Source organism: Armigeres subalbatus, chromosome 2 (assembly GCF_024139115.2).
Source record: "Armigeres subalbatus isolate Guangzhou_Male chromosome 2, GZ_Asu_2, whole genome shotgun sequence".
Lineage (NCBI taxonomy): Eukaryota > Metazoa > Arthropoda > Insecta > Diptera > Culicidae > Armigeres > Armigeres subalbatus.
The window spans coordinates 447,745,414-447,761,672 of record NC_085140.1 but is presented as its reverse complement, the minus strand read 5'-3'; the positions used below and the strand labels follow the sequence as shown (position 1 = coordinate 447,761,672).

The 16,259-nt window shown below is 38.6% G+C and overlaps 1 protein-coding gene across 1 annotated transcript in view; it reads left to right on the top strand.

Moving 5' to 3' along the window:
* Positions 1-806: 806 nt before the first annotated feature.
* The window catches only part of LOC134210429 (protein sickie-like), a 109,882-nt gene continuing 94,429 nt past the window's right edge, over positions 807-16,259 (top strand). The window contains exons 1-3 of the mRNA XM_062686476.1: positions 807-875; positions 1,016-1,142; positions 1,242-1,413. Coding sequence (XP_062542460.1) covers positions 807-875; positions 1,016-1,142; positions 1,242-1,413 — 368 coding nt within the window. The remainder of the gene's footprint in view (positions 876-1,015; positions 1,143-1,241; positions 1,414-16,259) is intronic.

The window sequence follows — 16,259 nt, the reverse complement described above, 5'->3', positions numbered from 1 at the left end:
TAAGAACTTCTAGCCGCACCGTGCTGGCAAAAGTTCAGGAGTCTTTTTGGTATGAAAATAATCCCTCATCGTTATAGGAAAACTGTCGAATACGTTGGCACATTCATGTTCATTATAATTCTCTCAATTTAAAAAAAATGGAAATAATATAGTTTTTAACGTACAACTCGTGCTGAAAAAATCATCTTTTTGTAACTTGTTGCACCAACTACTATTGCAAACGATTTTTAGCAAGACTAACTATTTTTTAAGCAGAAGTAAACCCCATTGCAGTAAATTCAGAAAAAGTTGCTTCCTATCATAAATATTAATTAAATAATGCAGTCGTATGCATGTTAGGCCAGGAATGGGGTAAGAAACCCTATATAAAAAGGGAAGGAACTGCACTTTCCACTTGCCACAGATTTTTGGGAATGGTTCACACGGTTCAAACTCACCAACGTGAATTCGAAAGCATCCCGTGCACGGTCCTCACGATGTCCCGAAAAAGCTCCACTCGAACATCACTCTTGGTTTAAATAGCCCTACTCACTTCATCAAACCTCCTTATCGGGCATGATTTATTCCAGACCTGTCACCGATCCATTGTTGACAACTTTATAAAAGTTTGTCCGTTTTTAAAAACATGATAGAAGTGACGGAATGTAAATTATAGAAAAAAAAATTTCAACGGAACTAATAACAAATATCTTTTACAGAAAAAAAAACATTAATTCAAATTGAGCTAAAAAGTGACTCTTTTAGATAGCTGAAAATGAACGAGGGAATTTAATGAATGTTATTCAATTTACGGTTACTCTAGCACGATGCTTAACTTCTTCGTAATGAGTTCGTTTGCTCCAACGAAATTATCAGAAAATGAAATTATCAATCGTGTAATATTCAACGCCTAATCCATATCCTATAGTTTAACTTATGATTCTAAATCAGATTCAAACAGTCTTGATTTATTTTAGCTCAAATGTGATCAACCAAACGTTGCTCCATAACATTTTCGTCTCTTTTTTCCTTCCAGTACGACAACGTCAATTCCTGTCTCACCGTTCTGAGGCAGCATCAGGTTGGCGGTCTCGAATCGGTCACCCCAAACGACATCTGCAGTGGCCGACTGAAAGCAGTGCTCTCCCTGTTCTTCGCTTTGAGTAAGTTTCCACCCTGGAGCCGCCAGATGGACGCGCACTTTGTCGACTGTTACGGAATTCACCACTCACTCATGTATATCCTTCATTTCACCTCCCCAGGTCGATATAAACAGGCGACCAAGCAGAAGGCAGCAGCAGCGGCAGTGGCAGCAGCCAATGCAGCCGTGACATCAACCACCGGCTTTATAACTCACCATCAGCAGCAACAACAGCAGCAGCAACAGCAAACCAAAGTTGAGATCCATGCTCCGCCGGCCGATATGACGAACCGGTAAGTGGGGTGAATTTCATTCAAATAATATGAGAGTGTCTGTGCTGAAATTGTAAGTCGATTTTACTGCAGCTGCTTGACGCGGGGCGAAATCGAATAGTGAGCTAACTTTTTATTATGTGGGAAGGGGAATTAGGTTCGTAGTGAATTTCAATCAACTTTACAAATCGTAATTAAGCTGTTGAATAAGTAAAATTCGAGCAGCATGAGTTATACGAACAATAAGTTTCAGTTAGAATGCAATTTGATTCTATTGGTTGCTTTCCATCGCACCACGTTTAACTCAATAAAAGCATGTTATGAAGTGTTACTTCCAATAACAATGAATTCCAATTTGATTCAACAATAGACCAATAATGACCGAACGTCTCCCCCAATATTGCGAACCATCAACGATAATTTGATCCCCAGGCGTACATCGATAAGCGAATTCAATGCCTCTGCCACACTTCGCACTCCGTTGTATTCCATTGGTGGAAAACATTCAATCGCCCTATCCCTAAAGTTCGTTCAGCTCCCAACATGTGTCCCCCCTTATTCACAGCGTAAGCGTCGTCATTTCTATACAATAGTTGTTAGAACCATCAGAAACAAGACGCCCGATCAAAAGCAGCAGGAAAGCTGAATGCATAAGCAATTGAGAAGAACCGAAACTGACATCGGAAGAATCGTTTACCGTCGATACCGAAAGAAAAACACTTCCCCCTCCACCTAAAGCGGGCGAGAAATCATGTCCTTCCTGTTTTCCGATGCATTTGAAGAACGAAATCAAACAGTGTGACATCCCCTGGACTGCCATCGAAGGTAGGGAAGTGAATTTAGAAAAGCAGCTGCTTTGTTTTTGGGGGCAACAGACGACATCAGCCACCCCCACCCCGATAAATTGGGATAATCAAGTTTCTGGTTCCCCGAGTTTGTTTTCCCCCTGAGGCTCCAACCCAACACAGCAACAAACATGAAAACCATCATGGATGTTATGGTGGAGGAGGTGGAGGCCAAGCTAATCAAACGATGGAGGGATGAAGAATCGTCACATCAACGCATCAAAGTAGTCGCGTAGGGGCTTTCGATTGAGTGATGTTCGCAAAGTGGTGGGAATGGAATTCGATGATGATTTGGGCAGGGTGTAACATTTTTGATTTCGCTATCGATTGAACTGAGGAAATTTTCATTGCAATTTATTTACGTCAGAAACTGGTTTTGGTTAAACTATCTACGTGATGACACAATTTTAGAAAGAATGTACGAAATATTTGCACTGCTCCACAAGTAAAAAGACATGAACGAAAAAAAAACAAATGTTCTTGATTTTTTTTCACTCTGGAAAGAGATAAACGGTCCCTTTAATCTGTTTCAAAGTATTCTTCGAGGGGTGGCAAACAAGCAATTAGGAAATTCGATTTATCGAAACAGTTGCCTATATTAGTGTTTAATAAATGCAATTTAGTCGTTTGAATAGCGCCGTTTGTTTCTGCTTGAACATCTGCAATAATTTACCTACAAATTGTTTATTTTGATCCCAGCTGACGCCATCATAATCCCTTGGATTTTCCACAGTCTAAACGAGGTTTTTAACTATGTATCTCCATAACCCGGAAGCAGGCCATAACTCACCGCCGCACACCACCAGCCAAAGGACTCAGAAAGCCATTTAAATCTCCTGCGGGAGTCCCTAACCGGACTCTGAACAACACACTTTCGCTCTCACTTCCCATTCATAAAAAGGACACATTTAGAAACACATTTTCCATCGTTATTTACACACTCACGCTTCGGTAGCCCGCCGGCCGGTGGCTGAGGCTGCGGAGAGTGGGAGCGAACACCAACAGACAAACTAATAGAAAACGCACCCCTTATTTGTAATAAACCTTGAGAACCCTCTCCACACTGACTAGTCGCGTGCTTCGGTTGTCTGTGCACCATAACTCGCTGCCAACTGCCACTGACAGAACAAGCACCCTACCCGGCCATTGATCTTTGCGCTGCGAAAGAATTAGGCCTAGGTTACAACCCGATAGCGTTTTTAGCACCCTCGATTTTTATTCCGACCATTTTCCTTTCGTCGGGACAGTTTCGAAAAGAACACAAAGTAAAAACGATGTTTCGGAGACCTGTTTCAGATAGGTTTATGAATCTCTCAGCAACATGGAATGAGTTGATTATGGACACATATGACACATGATTTACGTTTTACTTTTAATAGGCTCAAGTTAGAACCAGGTTTTTTTATCACAAAAGGTTTGCAAAAAGGAAAGGGTTTATTTGATCTGTTAGTTACCCATTATCCAAACTTGTCTCAAATTCAACACAAACCAAATCCAAATACAATCCAATCCAAATCCAACCAAATCCAATCCAAACCAATCCAAACCAATCCAAACCGAGTCCGATCCAAACCAATCCAAACCAATCCAAACCAATCCAAACCAATCCAAACCAATCCAAACCAATCCAAACCAATCCAAACCAATCCAAACCAATCCAAACCAATCCAAACCAATCCAACCAATCCAAACCAACCAAACCAATCCAAACCAATCCAAACCAATCCAAATCCAATCCAACCAACCAAACCAATCCAAACCAATCCAAACCAATCCAAACCAATCCAAACCAATCCAAACCAATCCAAACCAACCAAACCAATCCAAACCAATCCAAACCAATCCAAACCAATCCAAACCAATCCAAATCCAATCCAACCAATCCAAACCAATCCAAACCAACCAAACCAATCCAAACCAATCCAAACCAATCCAAACCAATCCAAAACAACCAAACCAACCAAACCAACCAAACCAATCAAACCAACCAAACCAATGCAACCAATCCAATCCAGTCCAAACCAATCCAAACCAATCCAAACCAATCCAACCAACCAAACCAATCCAAACCAATCCAGATCCAATCCAAACCAATCCAAACCAATCCAAACCAATCCAAACCAATCCAAACCAATCCAAACCAACCAAACCAATCCAAACCAACCAAACCAATCCAAATCCAATCCAAACCAACCAAACCAATCCAACCAATCCAACCAATCCAACCAATCCAGAACAGAACTAGCACCCTACCCGGCCATTGATCTTTGCGCTGCGAAAGAATTAGGCCTAGGTTACAAACCCGATAAAGCGTTTTTAGCACCTCGATTTTTATTCCGACCATTTTCCTTTCTTTTCGGGACAGTTTCGAAAAGAACACAAAGTAAAAACGATGTTTTGAGACCTGTTTCAGATAGGTTTATGAATCTCTCAGCAACATGGAATGAGTTGATTATGGACACATATGACACATGATTTACGTTTTACTCTTTAATAGGCCTCAAGAACTAGGTTTTTATTACAAAGGTTTTGCTAAAAGGAAATGTTTTTTTAATCTTCATTTACCCATTATCCAAACTTTTCTCAACCAATACAAACCAAATCCAATCATAATCCAATCCAAACCAATCCAAACCAATCCAAACCAATCCAAATCCAACCAAATCCGATCCAAACCAATCCAAACCAATCCAAACCAACCAATGCAAACCAATCCAATCCAGTCCAAACCAATCCAAACCAATCCAAACCAATCCAAACCAATCCAAACCAATCCAGATCCAATCCAACCAATCCAAACCAATCCAAACCAATCCAAACCAATCCAACCAATCCAATCCAATCCAAATCCAATCCAAATCCAATCCAAATCCAATCCAAATCCAATCCAAATCCAATCCAAATCCAATCCAAATCCAATCCAAATCCAATCCAAATCCAATCCAAATCCAATCCAAATCCAATCCAAATCCAATCCAGAACAGAACTAGCACCCTACCCGGCCATTGATCTTTGCGCTGCGAAAGAATTAGGCCTAGGTTACAACCCGATAGCGTTTTTAGCACCCTCGATTTTTATTCCGACCATTTTCCTTTCTTCGGGACAGTTTCGAAAAGAACACAAAGTAAAAACGATGTTTCGGAGACCTGTTTCAGATAGGTTTATGAATCTCTCAGCAACATGGAATGAGTTGATTATGGACACATATGACACATGATTTACGTTTTACTCTTAATAGGCTCAAGTTAGAACCAGGGTTTTTTTTATTACAAAGGTTTTGCTAAAAGGAAATGTTTTTTTTAATCTTTCATTTACCTATTATCCAAACTTTTCTCAAATTCAATACAAATCCAAATCCAATCATAATCCAATCCAAATCCAATTTAAATCCAATCCAAATCCAATCCAAATCCAATCCAAATCCGAGTCCGATCCAAATCCAATCCAAACCAACCAAACCAATCCAAACCAATCCAAACCAATCCAAACCAATCCAAACCAATCCAAACCAATCCAAACCAATCCAAACCAACCCAAACCAATCCAAACCAATCCAAACCAATCCAAACCAATCCAACCAATCCAACCAATCCAAACCAATCCAAACCAATCCAAACCAATCCAAACCAATCCAAACCAATCCAAACCAATCCAAACCAATCCAAACCAATCCAAACCAATCCAAATCCAACCAAACCAATCCAAACCAATCCAAACCAATCCAAACCAATCCAAACCAATCCAAACCAATCCAAACCAATCCAAACCAATCCAAACCAATCCAACCAATCCAAACCAACCAAACCAAATCCAAACCAATCCAAACCAATCCAAACCAATCCAAACCAATCCAAACCAACCCAACCAATCCAAACCAATCCAATCCAGTCCAAATCCAATCCAAACCAATCCAAACCAATCCAAACCAATCCAAACCAATCCAAACCAATCCAAACCAACCAAACCAATCCAAACCAATCCAAACCAATCCAAACCAATCCAAACCAATCCAAACCAATCCAACCAATCCAAACCAATCCAAACCAATCCAAACCAATCCAAACCAATCCAAACCAACCAAACCAATCCAAACCAATCCAAACCAATCCAAACCAATCCAAACCAATCCAACCAATCCAAACCAATCCAACCAATCCAAACCAATCCAAACCAACCAAACCAATCCAAACCAATCCAAACCAACCAAATCCAATCCAAATCCAATCCAAACCAATCCAAACCAATCCAAACCAATCCAAACCAATCCAAACCAATCCAAACCAATCCAAACCAATCCAAACCAATCCAAACCAATCCAAACCCAATCCAAACCAATCCAAACCAATCCAAACCAATCCAAATCCAATCCAAACCAATCCAAACCAATCCAAACCAATCCAAACCAATCCAAACCAATCCAAACCAATCCAAACCAACCAAACCAATCCAAACCAATCCAAACCAATCCAAACCAATCCAAATCCAACCAAACCAACCAAACCAATCCAAACCAATCCAAACCAATCCAAACCAATCCAAACCAATCCAACCAATCCAAACCAATCCAAACCAATCCAAACCAATCCAAACCAATCCAAACCAACCAAACCAATCCAAACCAATCCAAACCAAATCCAAACCAATCCAAACCAATCCAAACCAATCCAAATCCAATCCCAAACCAATCCAAACCAATCCAAACCAATCCAAACCAATCCAAACCAATCCAAATCCAATCCAAACCAATCCAAACCAACCAAACCAATCCAAACCAATCCCAAACCAATCCAAACCAATCCAAACCAATCCAAACCAATCCAAACCAATCCAAACCAATCCAAATCCAATCCAAATCCAACCAAACCAATCCAAACCAATCCAAACCAATCCAAACCAATCCAAACCAATCCAAACCAATCCAAACCAACCAAACCAATCCAAACCAACCAAACCAATCCAAACCAATCCAAACCAATCCAAACCAAACCAATCCAAACCAATCCAAACCAATCCAAACCAATCCAAACCAATCCAAATCCAATCCAAACCAATCCAAACCAATCCAAACCAATCCAAACCAATCCAAACCAATCCAAACCAATCCAAACCAATCCCAAACCAATCCAAACCAATCCAAACCAACCAAACCAATCCAAACCAATCCAAACCAATCCAAACCAATCCAAACCAATCCAAACCAATCCAAACCAATCCAAACCAATCCAAACCAATCCAAACCAATCCAAACCAATCCAAACCAATCCAAACCAACCAAACCAATCCAAACCAACCAAACCAATCCAAACCAACCAAACCAATCCAAACCAATCCAAACCAACCAAACCAATCCAAACCAATCCAAACCAATCCAAACCAATCCAAACCAATCCAAACCAACCAAACCAATCCAAACCAATCCAAACCAACCAAACCAATCCAAACCAATCCAAACCAACCAAACCAATCCAAACCAATCCAAACCAATCCAAACCAACCAAACCAATCCAACCAACCAAACCAATCCAACCAATCCAAACCAACCAAACCAATCCAAACCAATCCAAACCAATCCAAACCAATCCAAACCAATCCAAACCAATCCAAATCCAATCCAAACCAATCCAAACCAATCCAAACCAATCCAAATCCAATCCAAACCAATCCAACCAAACCAATCCAAACCAATCCAACCAATTCAAACCAATTCAAATCCAATTCAAATCTAATCCAAATCCAATGCAATCCAAATCCAATCCAAATCCAATCCAAATCCAATCCAAATCCAATCCAAATCCAATCCAAATCCAATCCTATGGCTAAGAAGTTTGGAAATTATTTAAGTCTGTTTTTAGCCGTAGTTCAACTAAGAAATATTGAAATAATGTACTTTTAGGCATTATTTTTTAATCTCTTAATCGTGCTTTTAATCTTGATAAGAATTGAACTGTTCGGCGTAGGTGCAGCTTTCCTGGAGGGGTTTTCTCCTGCGCATTTATCTCTGAACAGCATCCCGAAATGGCAACCAAATGGGCTGCATATAAATACGAAGGGTTTTGTTTTCTCTCCCTCACTAAACGCACACGGAATACAAAGTCTCGGAAAACTTGAAGCCTTTATATTTCTCCTGTTTACAGAACCCGGGTCGGGTGGTCTCCTGGGCCGAGATGGGGGCGATGTAACCGACGCTAATGGGCCTCGGTCAAGATTTATGATCGAGTTTTCATAACCGAGGGGTGACGACGAATGTTGGTTGGCACAAAAACTCTGGAAGCTATCGATTTTTCCCGTGACGGAGAAATTTGAATTTTCTGTGCAATAAATCTGGTGCGATACCTCATAAAATATCACTTCCCGGTAAGCACATTTCCCGTGGATTGTTTGTCATTATTAACACCACAGATGCCGAGGCTGGGGCACTTTTCCCGTAAGAAATTCGAAATGCTTCGTGCCTTCGATTGTTCCGAGTGGATTAAATTACCAACATGCAAAGGGGTGGCCCTTTCGTAACAGCATCTTGAAGATTGATAGATGTCTCGGTTTGTGTTTGGAAGGAACCCAAACACGTGCCCGTCAAAGATTGTGAATTACTTTTCCATGTAGTGACTTGTTCGAGAGTACCGTGGGGTAGATTTGTTTGCACTCCAAAAGACTTGTTAATCCCATCCCTCCAGGAACCGTTAACCGAAAACAAGTTGTATGTGGTTTGACCGATGAATAATTTAAGATTCACTTCTTCCATGAAGATTGATGGTTGGGTGGTAGTTTACAAATAAATCAATTTGCGGTCTTCCTTCCCCAAACCGAACGAAGCTGTCTCGGGGGAAAACACTGTTTTGAGTGACTTATGAGACTGCCATTGAATTCCAAATTTTATGAAAAACAATTTTCTCTAGTAACATTGGAAACAACACACCGCACCGTCGAAAATTCGGTTAGCTTGCCCAGGCCCATTCGTCATCGCAAAATGTGAGAAAACATTCCAATTTTTCTGTAACAATGCATCATCATAATCATCTGAAATAACAAAGCCACGCGGCGAAGTGTTGTGATTCCCATTCCTCGAACTGATTGTGGGTGGTGACGGAGGGTGACGGCGGTCATAGCTGGGATCTTTTTGTCACGCAAATGTACAAACACTGAATATTGCTAAGTTCTTTAGAAAAATTAATTTTCGTGATTTAAAACTTCAATCACTAGACAAAAATTCATTATTCGTGCCATTCGCGTGACTGCAAATGGTCCAAAAGTGAAGGTAGTATCACTAATAAGTGGATTAATCATTTTTTTTATCACCGCGTAACACGAAAGACCCACTGCTGCCGTCTGTCGTTGGTTCAATTTCGATTGCATAGATTGCGTGGAACGGAATCAGTTGCTTGCTGTGAATGACTGACCCTCTGTTATGAATGCCGTTTAAATGTAAACATTGTGTCCGCTAGGCGAGCATCCATTGGAACATCGGGAAAAAGATAGGCAAGGCGTGAATATAAGAGAGCCAAACCGTGCGAATTGTGCAAATGTCATAAACAGCTGTAAAAGAGATTTTCGATACGTAAACTTTGATATAAGACATTTCTTATTTATAATGCATTAGTAATTATTTTCAAGTATTTTTAGAATCAAATTTATCAATCTTTTTTGTGAAAATGGATATCTTTCTTCTACTTTTGGACACCTCATCCTATTTCAGAGAATAACTGTTATTGTCATTTTATTTTCATCAGCTATGGTCAAACCAATGATAAAACCATTATTGATATTTAAAATAGGGTAGAATGCGGCATTAGCAGGGTGCGATGGTTGTTACCCCCTTGTCAATATTTACATAATCCAACTAACATACACCATTTATGAACATAACTAAGATTCAATCAAAAAAATTCCATTTAAATATATGTTTTGTGTATAAGTAGAAAAATTGGAGGAGTTATTAACCGAAATAAATGTGCACCAGTGAAATCCTTTCCATTATTGCATTGTCAAAGAGAACCGCACACGGATAGCAAACTTTTACTTACTTTTTTGGATCGCCTGTTTCACCTCTTTATTGTAAACGGAACGACAAATTTTTGATAAAACCGCTTTTTACAGTTTATCATCACCAGAAAGAGCAAGTTTATGCAATATTTGCTCTATATTTTACTAAATAGAATCGGGACTAAACATTAATAATTATTGTTGTTTCCTTTGGCAGCAGCACACTTCGGAATAGAGCGTGAGAATGTGTTTGTGAGCATATCAAACACACGCTAGAACAGATACCACGCACAATTATGCACGTGCGATTTGATTTTAGCAAAAATACGAGTTATGGCTTTGGCAACTTTCCCGAAGAACCCATACTTTTTTAAGCCTCCAACTATTTAAACAATTAAACAAGTCAAAACAAAAACCGAAAAAGTGCTGCACGTGTGTACCTTTAACAAAATTTGGTTTTCAGAGTATACTAAATTGAAGCTTCATGTTAAGCATAGTTGTTAATGTTAATTTTGAGAAACATTGCTTTAATTCTTCAAAAAAAGGAATAAATCTTCTAAACGGAATTCTTTTTTGGTTTCCGAACAGAATTCTTTCTGGATTCGAAACCAAATCAAAGTATGACTTCTTTCGGAAGCCCAAAAAAGATACCATTCGGAGGCCCAAAAGAAATCAGTTCATAAGCCTCAAAGAAGTCCATTTCGTTCTTTTGGATTTCCGCACGGAATTATGTGGGATTCCGAACGTAATCCTTCTAGATTTACGAACGGAATCCATTCGAGTTTCTATATGAAATTATTTTGGTCTCTCGATCGGACTCCTATTGGGCTACCGAACAAAATCATTTTTGGGTTTCAAACGGATTCCTTCTGGGCTTCCGAATGGAATTCTTTTGGACTTTCGAAATAATTTTTTTTGGACCTTTGTAACGAAAGGATTTTGTTCGGAAATCCAAGAGAATCGGTTTGAAAATCCAGTTCTTTTCGAACGTCCAAGAGAGTTCCTTTCAGAAGACCAAAAGATCTCCGTTCGTAAACCCAAAAGAAGTCTGTTATGTGGGTTTCAAAACGTAGGGGAGACAGGAAGACTTATTTATATTTTTCATTTCCGAAGTAACAGCCAAATCTGAATCAATTCACTCGGTATTCGTCCATAATCTTTGAGAAATATGTGATTTAAATTTACTGATGCTCAACAGTATGTAAATTGTTGTTGTTATTCATACAGAATCGATTTTTTTGGAGTGTTATCAAAAGCACAAATTCAAAATATTGGAGGGGGGGAGGTAATTGATCCATCTTCAAGAATTTGGTTTTGTGAAAGCAGAAAGATGTTCTTTGATTTTTTAATGTTTTTCATTCAAAATATGAAGATTTTCCGACTTGCAATGCATATTCATGAAAGTTTATTGTTATAGAGGATCCATACAACTAGATCAAAATTAATTTGGTTCTCGGTAAAACATCAAGTCTCCTAAGGAATCAAGTCTGCTCGCCTTCCGCTAATTATTTAGGCTTCCAAAAGGAATTCTTTTTCGCTTCTAAACGGAATACTTTAGAGCATTCGAAAAGAATTCTTTGCAGGCTTTAAAAGCAGCATTCTTTTGTGCTTCTGGACCGAATGTTTTAGGGCTTCCGGTACGGAATCTTTTTGGGATTCCGATCGAAAATATTTTGGACTTCCGAACACAATCCTTTTGGACTTTCGAAACGAATGCTGATGTGCATCCTGGAAAGTAGAGCCTTAGAGCATCCTTTTACTCTCAGATTGAAACAAGCATGCTTTAAAATAATCCTTATTTTCAAGATTGTTTCAAATCCTTTTTTCTAATCTCAGCATGCATGATTTATGCCTGGATTCAATCCTAGATTTAAATCTTTTGAAAACTTTCTTGCTCAATTAAATGTCCAAATAAACTGAAAATCCACATAAATTATAAGTATGGTTAATATAAGTAGTGAAGTCCGAATTTGAAAGATATTTTTGATGCTTTTATTAAAATACTGCAGAAGACGAAAAATCTGAATCCTTCGAATTTTGGCCATGGATAGCATGTAGAGCTAAACAACCTGATAGTAAGCATATGCGGTATTTCGAAAAATTTCGTTTCAGGTGGTTCGAAACGAAATTCCGCGGAATTTCGCGAAATTTGAGCATGGCGAAATCTGATTTCTTGATTTCGTTTCGTTTCGTAAAATTACTAAGTTTCGCTAGAAAAAAACTAGCTTCTAACGAAATTTAACGGAATTCCGCGGAATTTCGAAACAAATTTAAACTTAAACCATACCTTATATTATCAAAAATTTTGGCTGCGCCGCTGAACATAATCGTAAAGTTGTTTTCGAAACTTTAGGTTATACAATATTCCTATTAACTTACTACATACACTACATAACCTCACTCTAGTCGACAAATTCGTATGTAGTTTTCTATATGAATGCGGAAACGATCATGTGGATGCTGGTCATGGGACGGCAGCTAGTCCGGGAGAACGCAGAGTGAAAAAAATCTACCTCGCGTAGCAGCAATTTGTATAACCAGTGTGCAATCGGTCGTGTTGATGCTGATCACGCCAACTAGTATGGGAGAACGTAAAGTGATAAAACTAATGTCTGCATCGAAGAGCACAAAATTATTTAGCCCAGGATCGATTGTGTTGTAGAAGATTATTGAACGAAACACATTGATCTTGCGTTGGATTGATTTGAAACACAGTTTTCGTCTTCTTGTTTTCAAAATAACTTCGTAATACATATTTTGTCGCTCACCAAGGAGTTTCACAAGAATTAGGGGAAGGGGCAATATGCCCTAGCTAAGCAAACACTGCTTTATTGTCTTATTTGTAACGCTATTCATGACTATTTTACATTAAGCAACAGTTAAACAAGATAGCTAATTGATGCCATTCAAAATTGTCAAAAATCTCTATCATATTGATAATATTCACATTTCAAAAGTGGTGATATTCTATTGCCGGAAAACTCATGAGGCAAAGCGCCTTTAGCTGGCAGCTCTAGGAATAAAGCACCACGCGTCCGCGAATCAGCATTCTGGTATGGATAGTGCGTGGAGATGCAAGTACATTGTAGGTTAGTGCCACTAGGGCGTTTTGTCTCGCCAAAATGTTAGATGTTTCTTCAAAATGTGGAAGTTTTTGGTTTTTCGACCTTCCCATACACTATTTTGAAACTTTTTTCGCCTAACCTACATAATTTTAGATCAAGTTTTGTTACGGCAATCTAAATGACGGAAACCACAAAAGGCGTTTTGGCCTCAGGGGCGTTTTGGGGCCTCTTCCTCACCTTCTCAACTAACCAACGGTTCCTTTCCCGTAGCGCTCACCGCGATACGGAGCATTCCTTGGTCTCTGGTCATGAATTGGAAATTCGGTGTTTCCAAGTACAATAAGAATAACTTTTTTGTATCCCAAGAATATTATTTAATTGGTGAGCTGTGCATATTTTCTGTTTCTCGGCCAATCATGATTAGCAACTACTATGTGTACAGTTAATCAAGCTAATAACCCGAGCAAAACGATAACTCGTTTTGATGTTGTGAAATCGCCGACTATGATTACTTAATTTGATATCTTTTTGGTCGTTTTAACGGTTAAAATAACAAAATGTATAGCAGAAAAATCTTACTGTGACATCAAATCGAAAACTATTCCTGCTATCAATGAGAGCAAATCGAAAACTAAATTTGATATTGGTTCTGATAACAAAATAAGTCCACAGTTTGATGTCAGATCATACAATTTAGAAATCAACAGCAAAAGGAGATCAAAATATGTAATCAATCATGAGGATTCATATTTAAAAAAAAAAAATGATTTCAATTTGATGTCAAAATCAAAATGTGTTTTCTATATGCTCTCATCATGTTTTCAGACTTTGCTCGGGAAGCTCTTCTTTGACTATTTGCACAATATGTAAGCAGAGCCATAGCGTGGATCAAGCGCCTTTGGCGAAACCATGATTTGGCGTCCCTCTTTTGATTATAAAAATGGGAAAATTTAACAACAATTTGACAATTTGAAATGCATGAACAGTAAAATTAGAAGGTTTAGTCGTTTAAAGATGCTTTAAACATCATTCAATACTGTGAAGAGAACAAGAACTTTTGTTCCTGAAGTTCATTTGAATTGCAGAATGTCCATCTAAGATTTGTTTCCATTTGGTGATACTTTTTTTGATTATTTCACAAGTTATTTAAGCGACCTTCTAGAGCCGTGCTGGAAGTTCATTAATAATGTTAAGGATCTGAAAAAAAGATCCTGTGCACTGCTGGGTCTAGTTGGGTCAATAAAATCCAGCTCTGAAATGCGTCGGTCGATTATCGGAATCGTTATCGGACCTATTCGCGTCAAGGAAAATCCTATTCTGGAGTGGGTCTGACGGTGTTTTGAAACCACTTCTGGACCTAATAGAGGTAATAAAATTTCACTCTGGGGTGAGATGGTTGAAGGTCAGAGTTTCTACCGGATCTAGTCGAATCAGGAAAACCATATTTTGGAGTTGGTTTGTTGGTGGCCATCCATACCTCTACTTCCGGATATAAGAATAAAAGGCACTTCTAAATTTTGTCAATCGGTTTATTATGAATGTAACCTTTAAAGATGTCCACTTAAAAAGCTGAATAAATTGGAAACCAATGAATTCGAGTGTGAATTGTCCTTTTTAGTTAATTGGTTATTTATTTATCTCATATATAGTATAGTGTCCTACAGGGTTACCCAATAATCAGACCACAATACAATAAAGTTTGAAACCTTAGCAAAGCTGCTAGTTTCTGTAATCCTTTTGAATTGCGAAAGCTCCATAAAAATGTCCACTTCGTTGTAGCCCTCGTTGTAAGTCTGGCATAAACGAGAAAGAGGTGCAGCTTTTCTCAGGTTTGTCCTTGATCTAGAGATGTAGAATAGATCCAACTGACGTAGACCATGCGTGGGAAACCAAAACGGAGGTCACTAGTAATGCTGCAGTGAATAGATCCATGTAAAAGTCGATGAAGCGTAGACGCATCAAGGACGCGCCGAGTTAATGATGTGATCTACATGCGACTTTTTCTTCTCTGATATGGTTCATAAGGGTAATAGAATTTCCTATGCAGAAACGCTTAAATGTATGCTGCACTGCTTCAATAAGTTCTACATTTCACGAATAGTCACTGCTATCAAACATTATGGCTCCGGAAATCCCTCGGTGGCCCTAATATGTAATAGCTAAAATTTTAAATAATCCGATTCACACAATGTTGATAATCAAAATCCATGATTGTCAAATAACTTGTTAAATATTATATTTTTGTTTTTTTTTTCTACTGACCTCTTGTAACCGGTTTCGGAAGTCCTTGAGAAATCGGATTAGCAGTCAAAACTAAAACAAATCCATATAACATGTTGATGTGGAAAAAACGAGGGAAAAAGGCAATATTTTTGGCTTGCTCTAGATTATTCCACATATCTCTTACTTGTCATAAGACATATCTCTACCATTGTACCAACCCTAAACTAAATAAATTTGTCTTTTGCTTATAGCGTAATCCTTGATTTCGGCGCCCCCTAAAGACTGGCGCCTTTGGCGGAGTACAACCTGGCCAACCGCACGCTACGGCGCTGTATGTAAGAACATTGCAGATTTGTGGGCATTTCTAGATCTTCGCATGGAATTTGCAAAAAATAAAATTCAGAACGTGTTGAAAGATCATTAAAATTACTTAAGATTGCTTTCAGCTTATACTGACCATAACAGCTGTTCTCATATATCAAGAACACACAGACAATAGCTCTGTTTGTCGAGCTGATTGTATATAAGACTATAGGTCTGTTAAATTCAATCGGAAATACATATCTTCGTACATTTCAGAAAGGTGCACAGGATTCTTCTAGTGAGCAAATGTATGCTATATATGTAGACGAAGAATAAGAAGGAATACATTTTGGCTGATACGCTCTTTCAAATGTTGGTCTAGTATTATCAATTCTCTATCTGCGTATACGCCTGGCAGATGTGGATACATAATTGATAATCCCACTAAATAAAA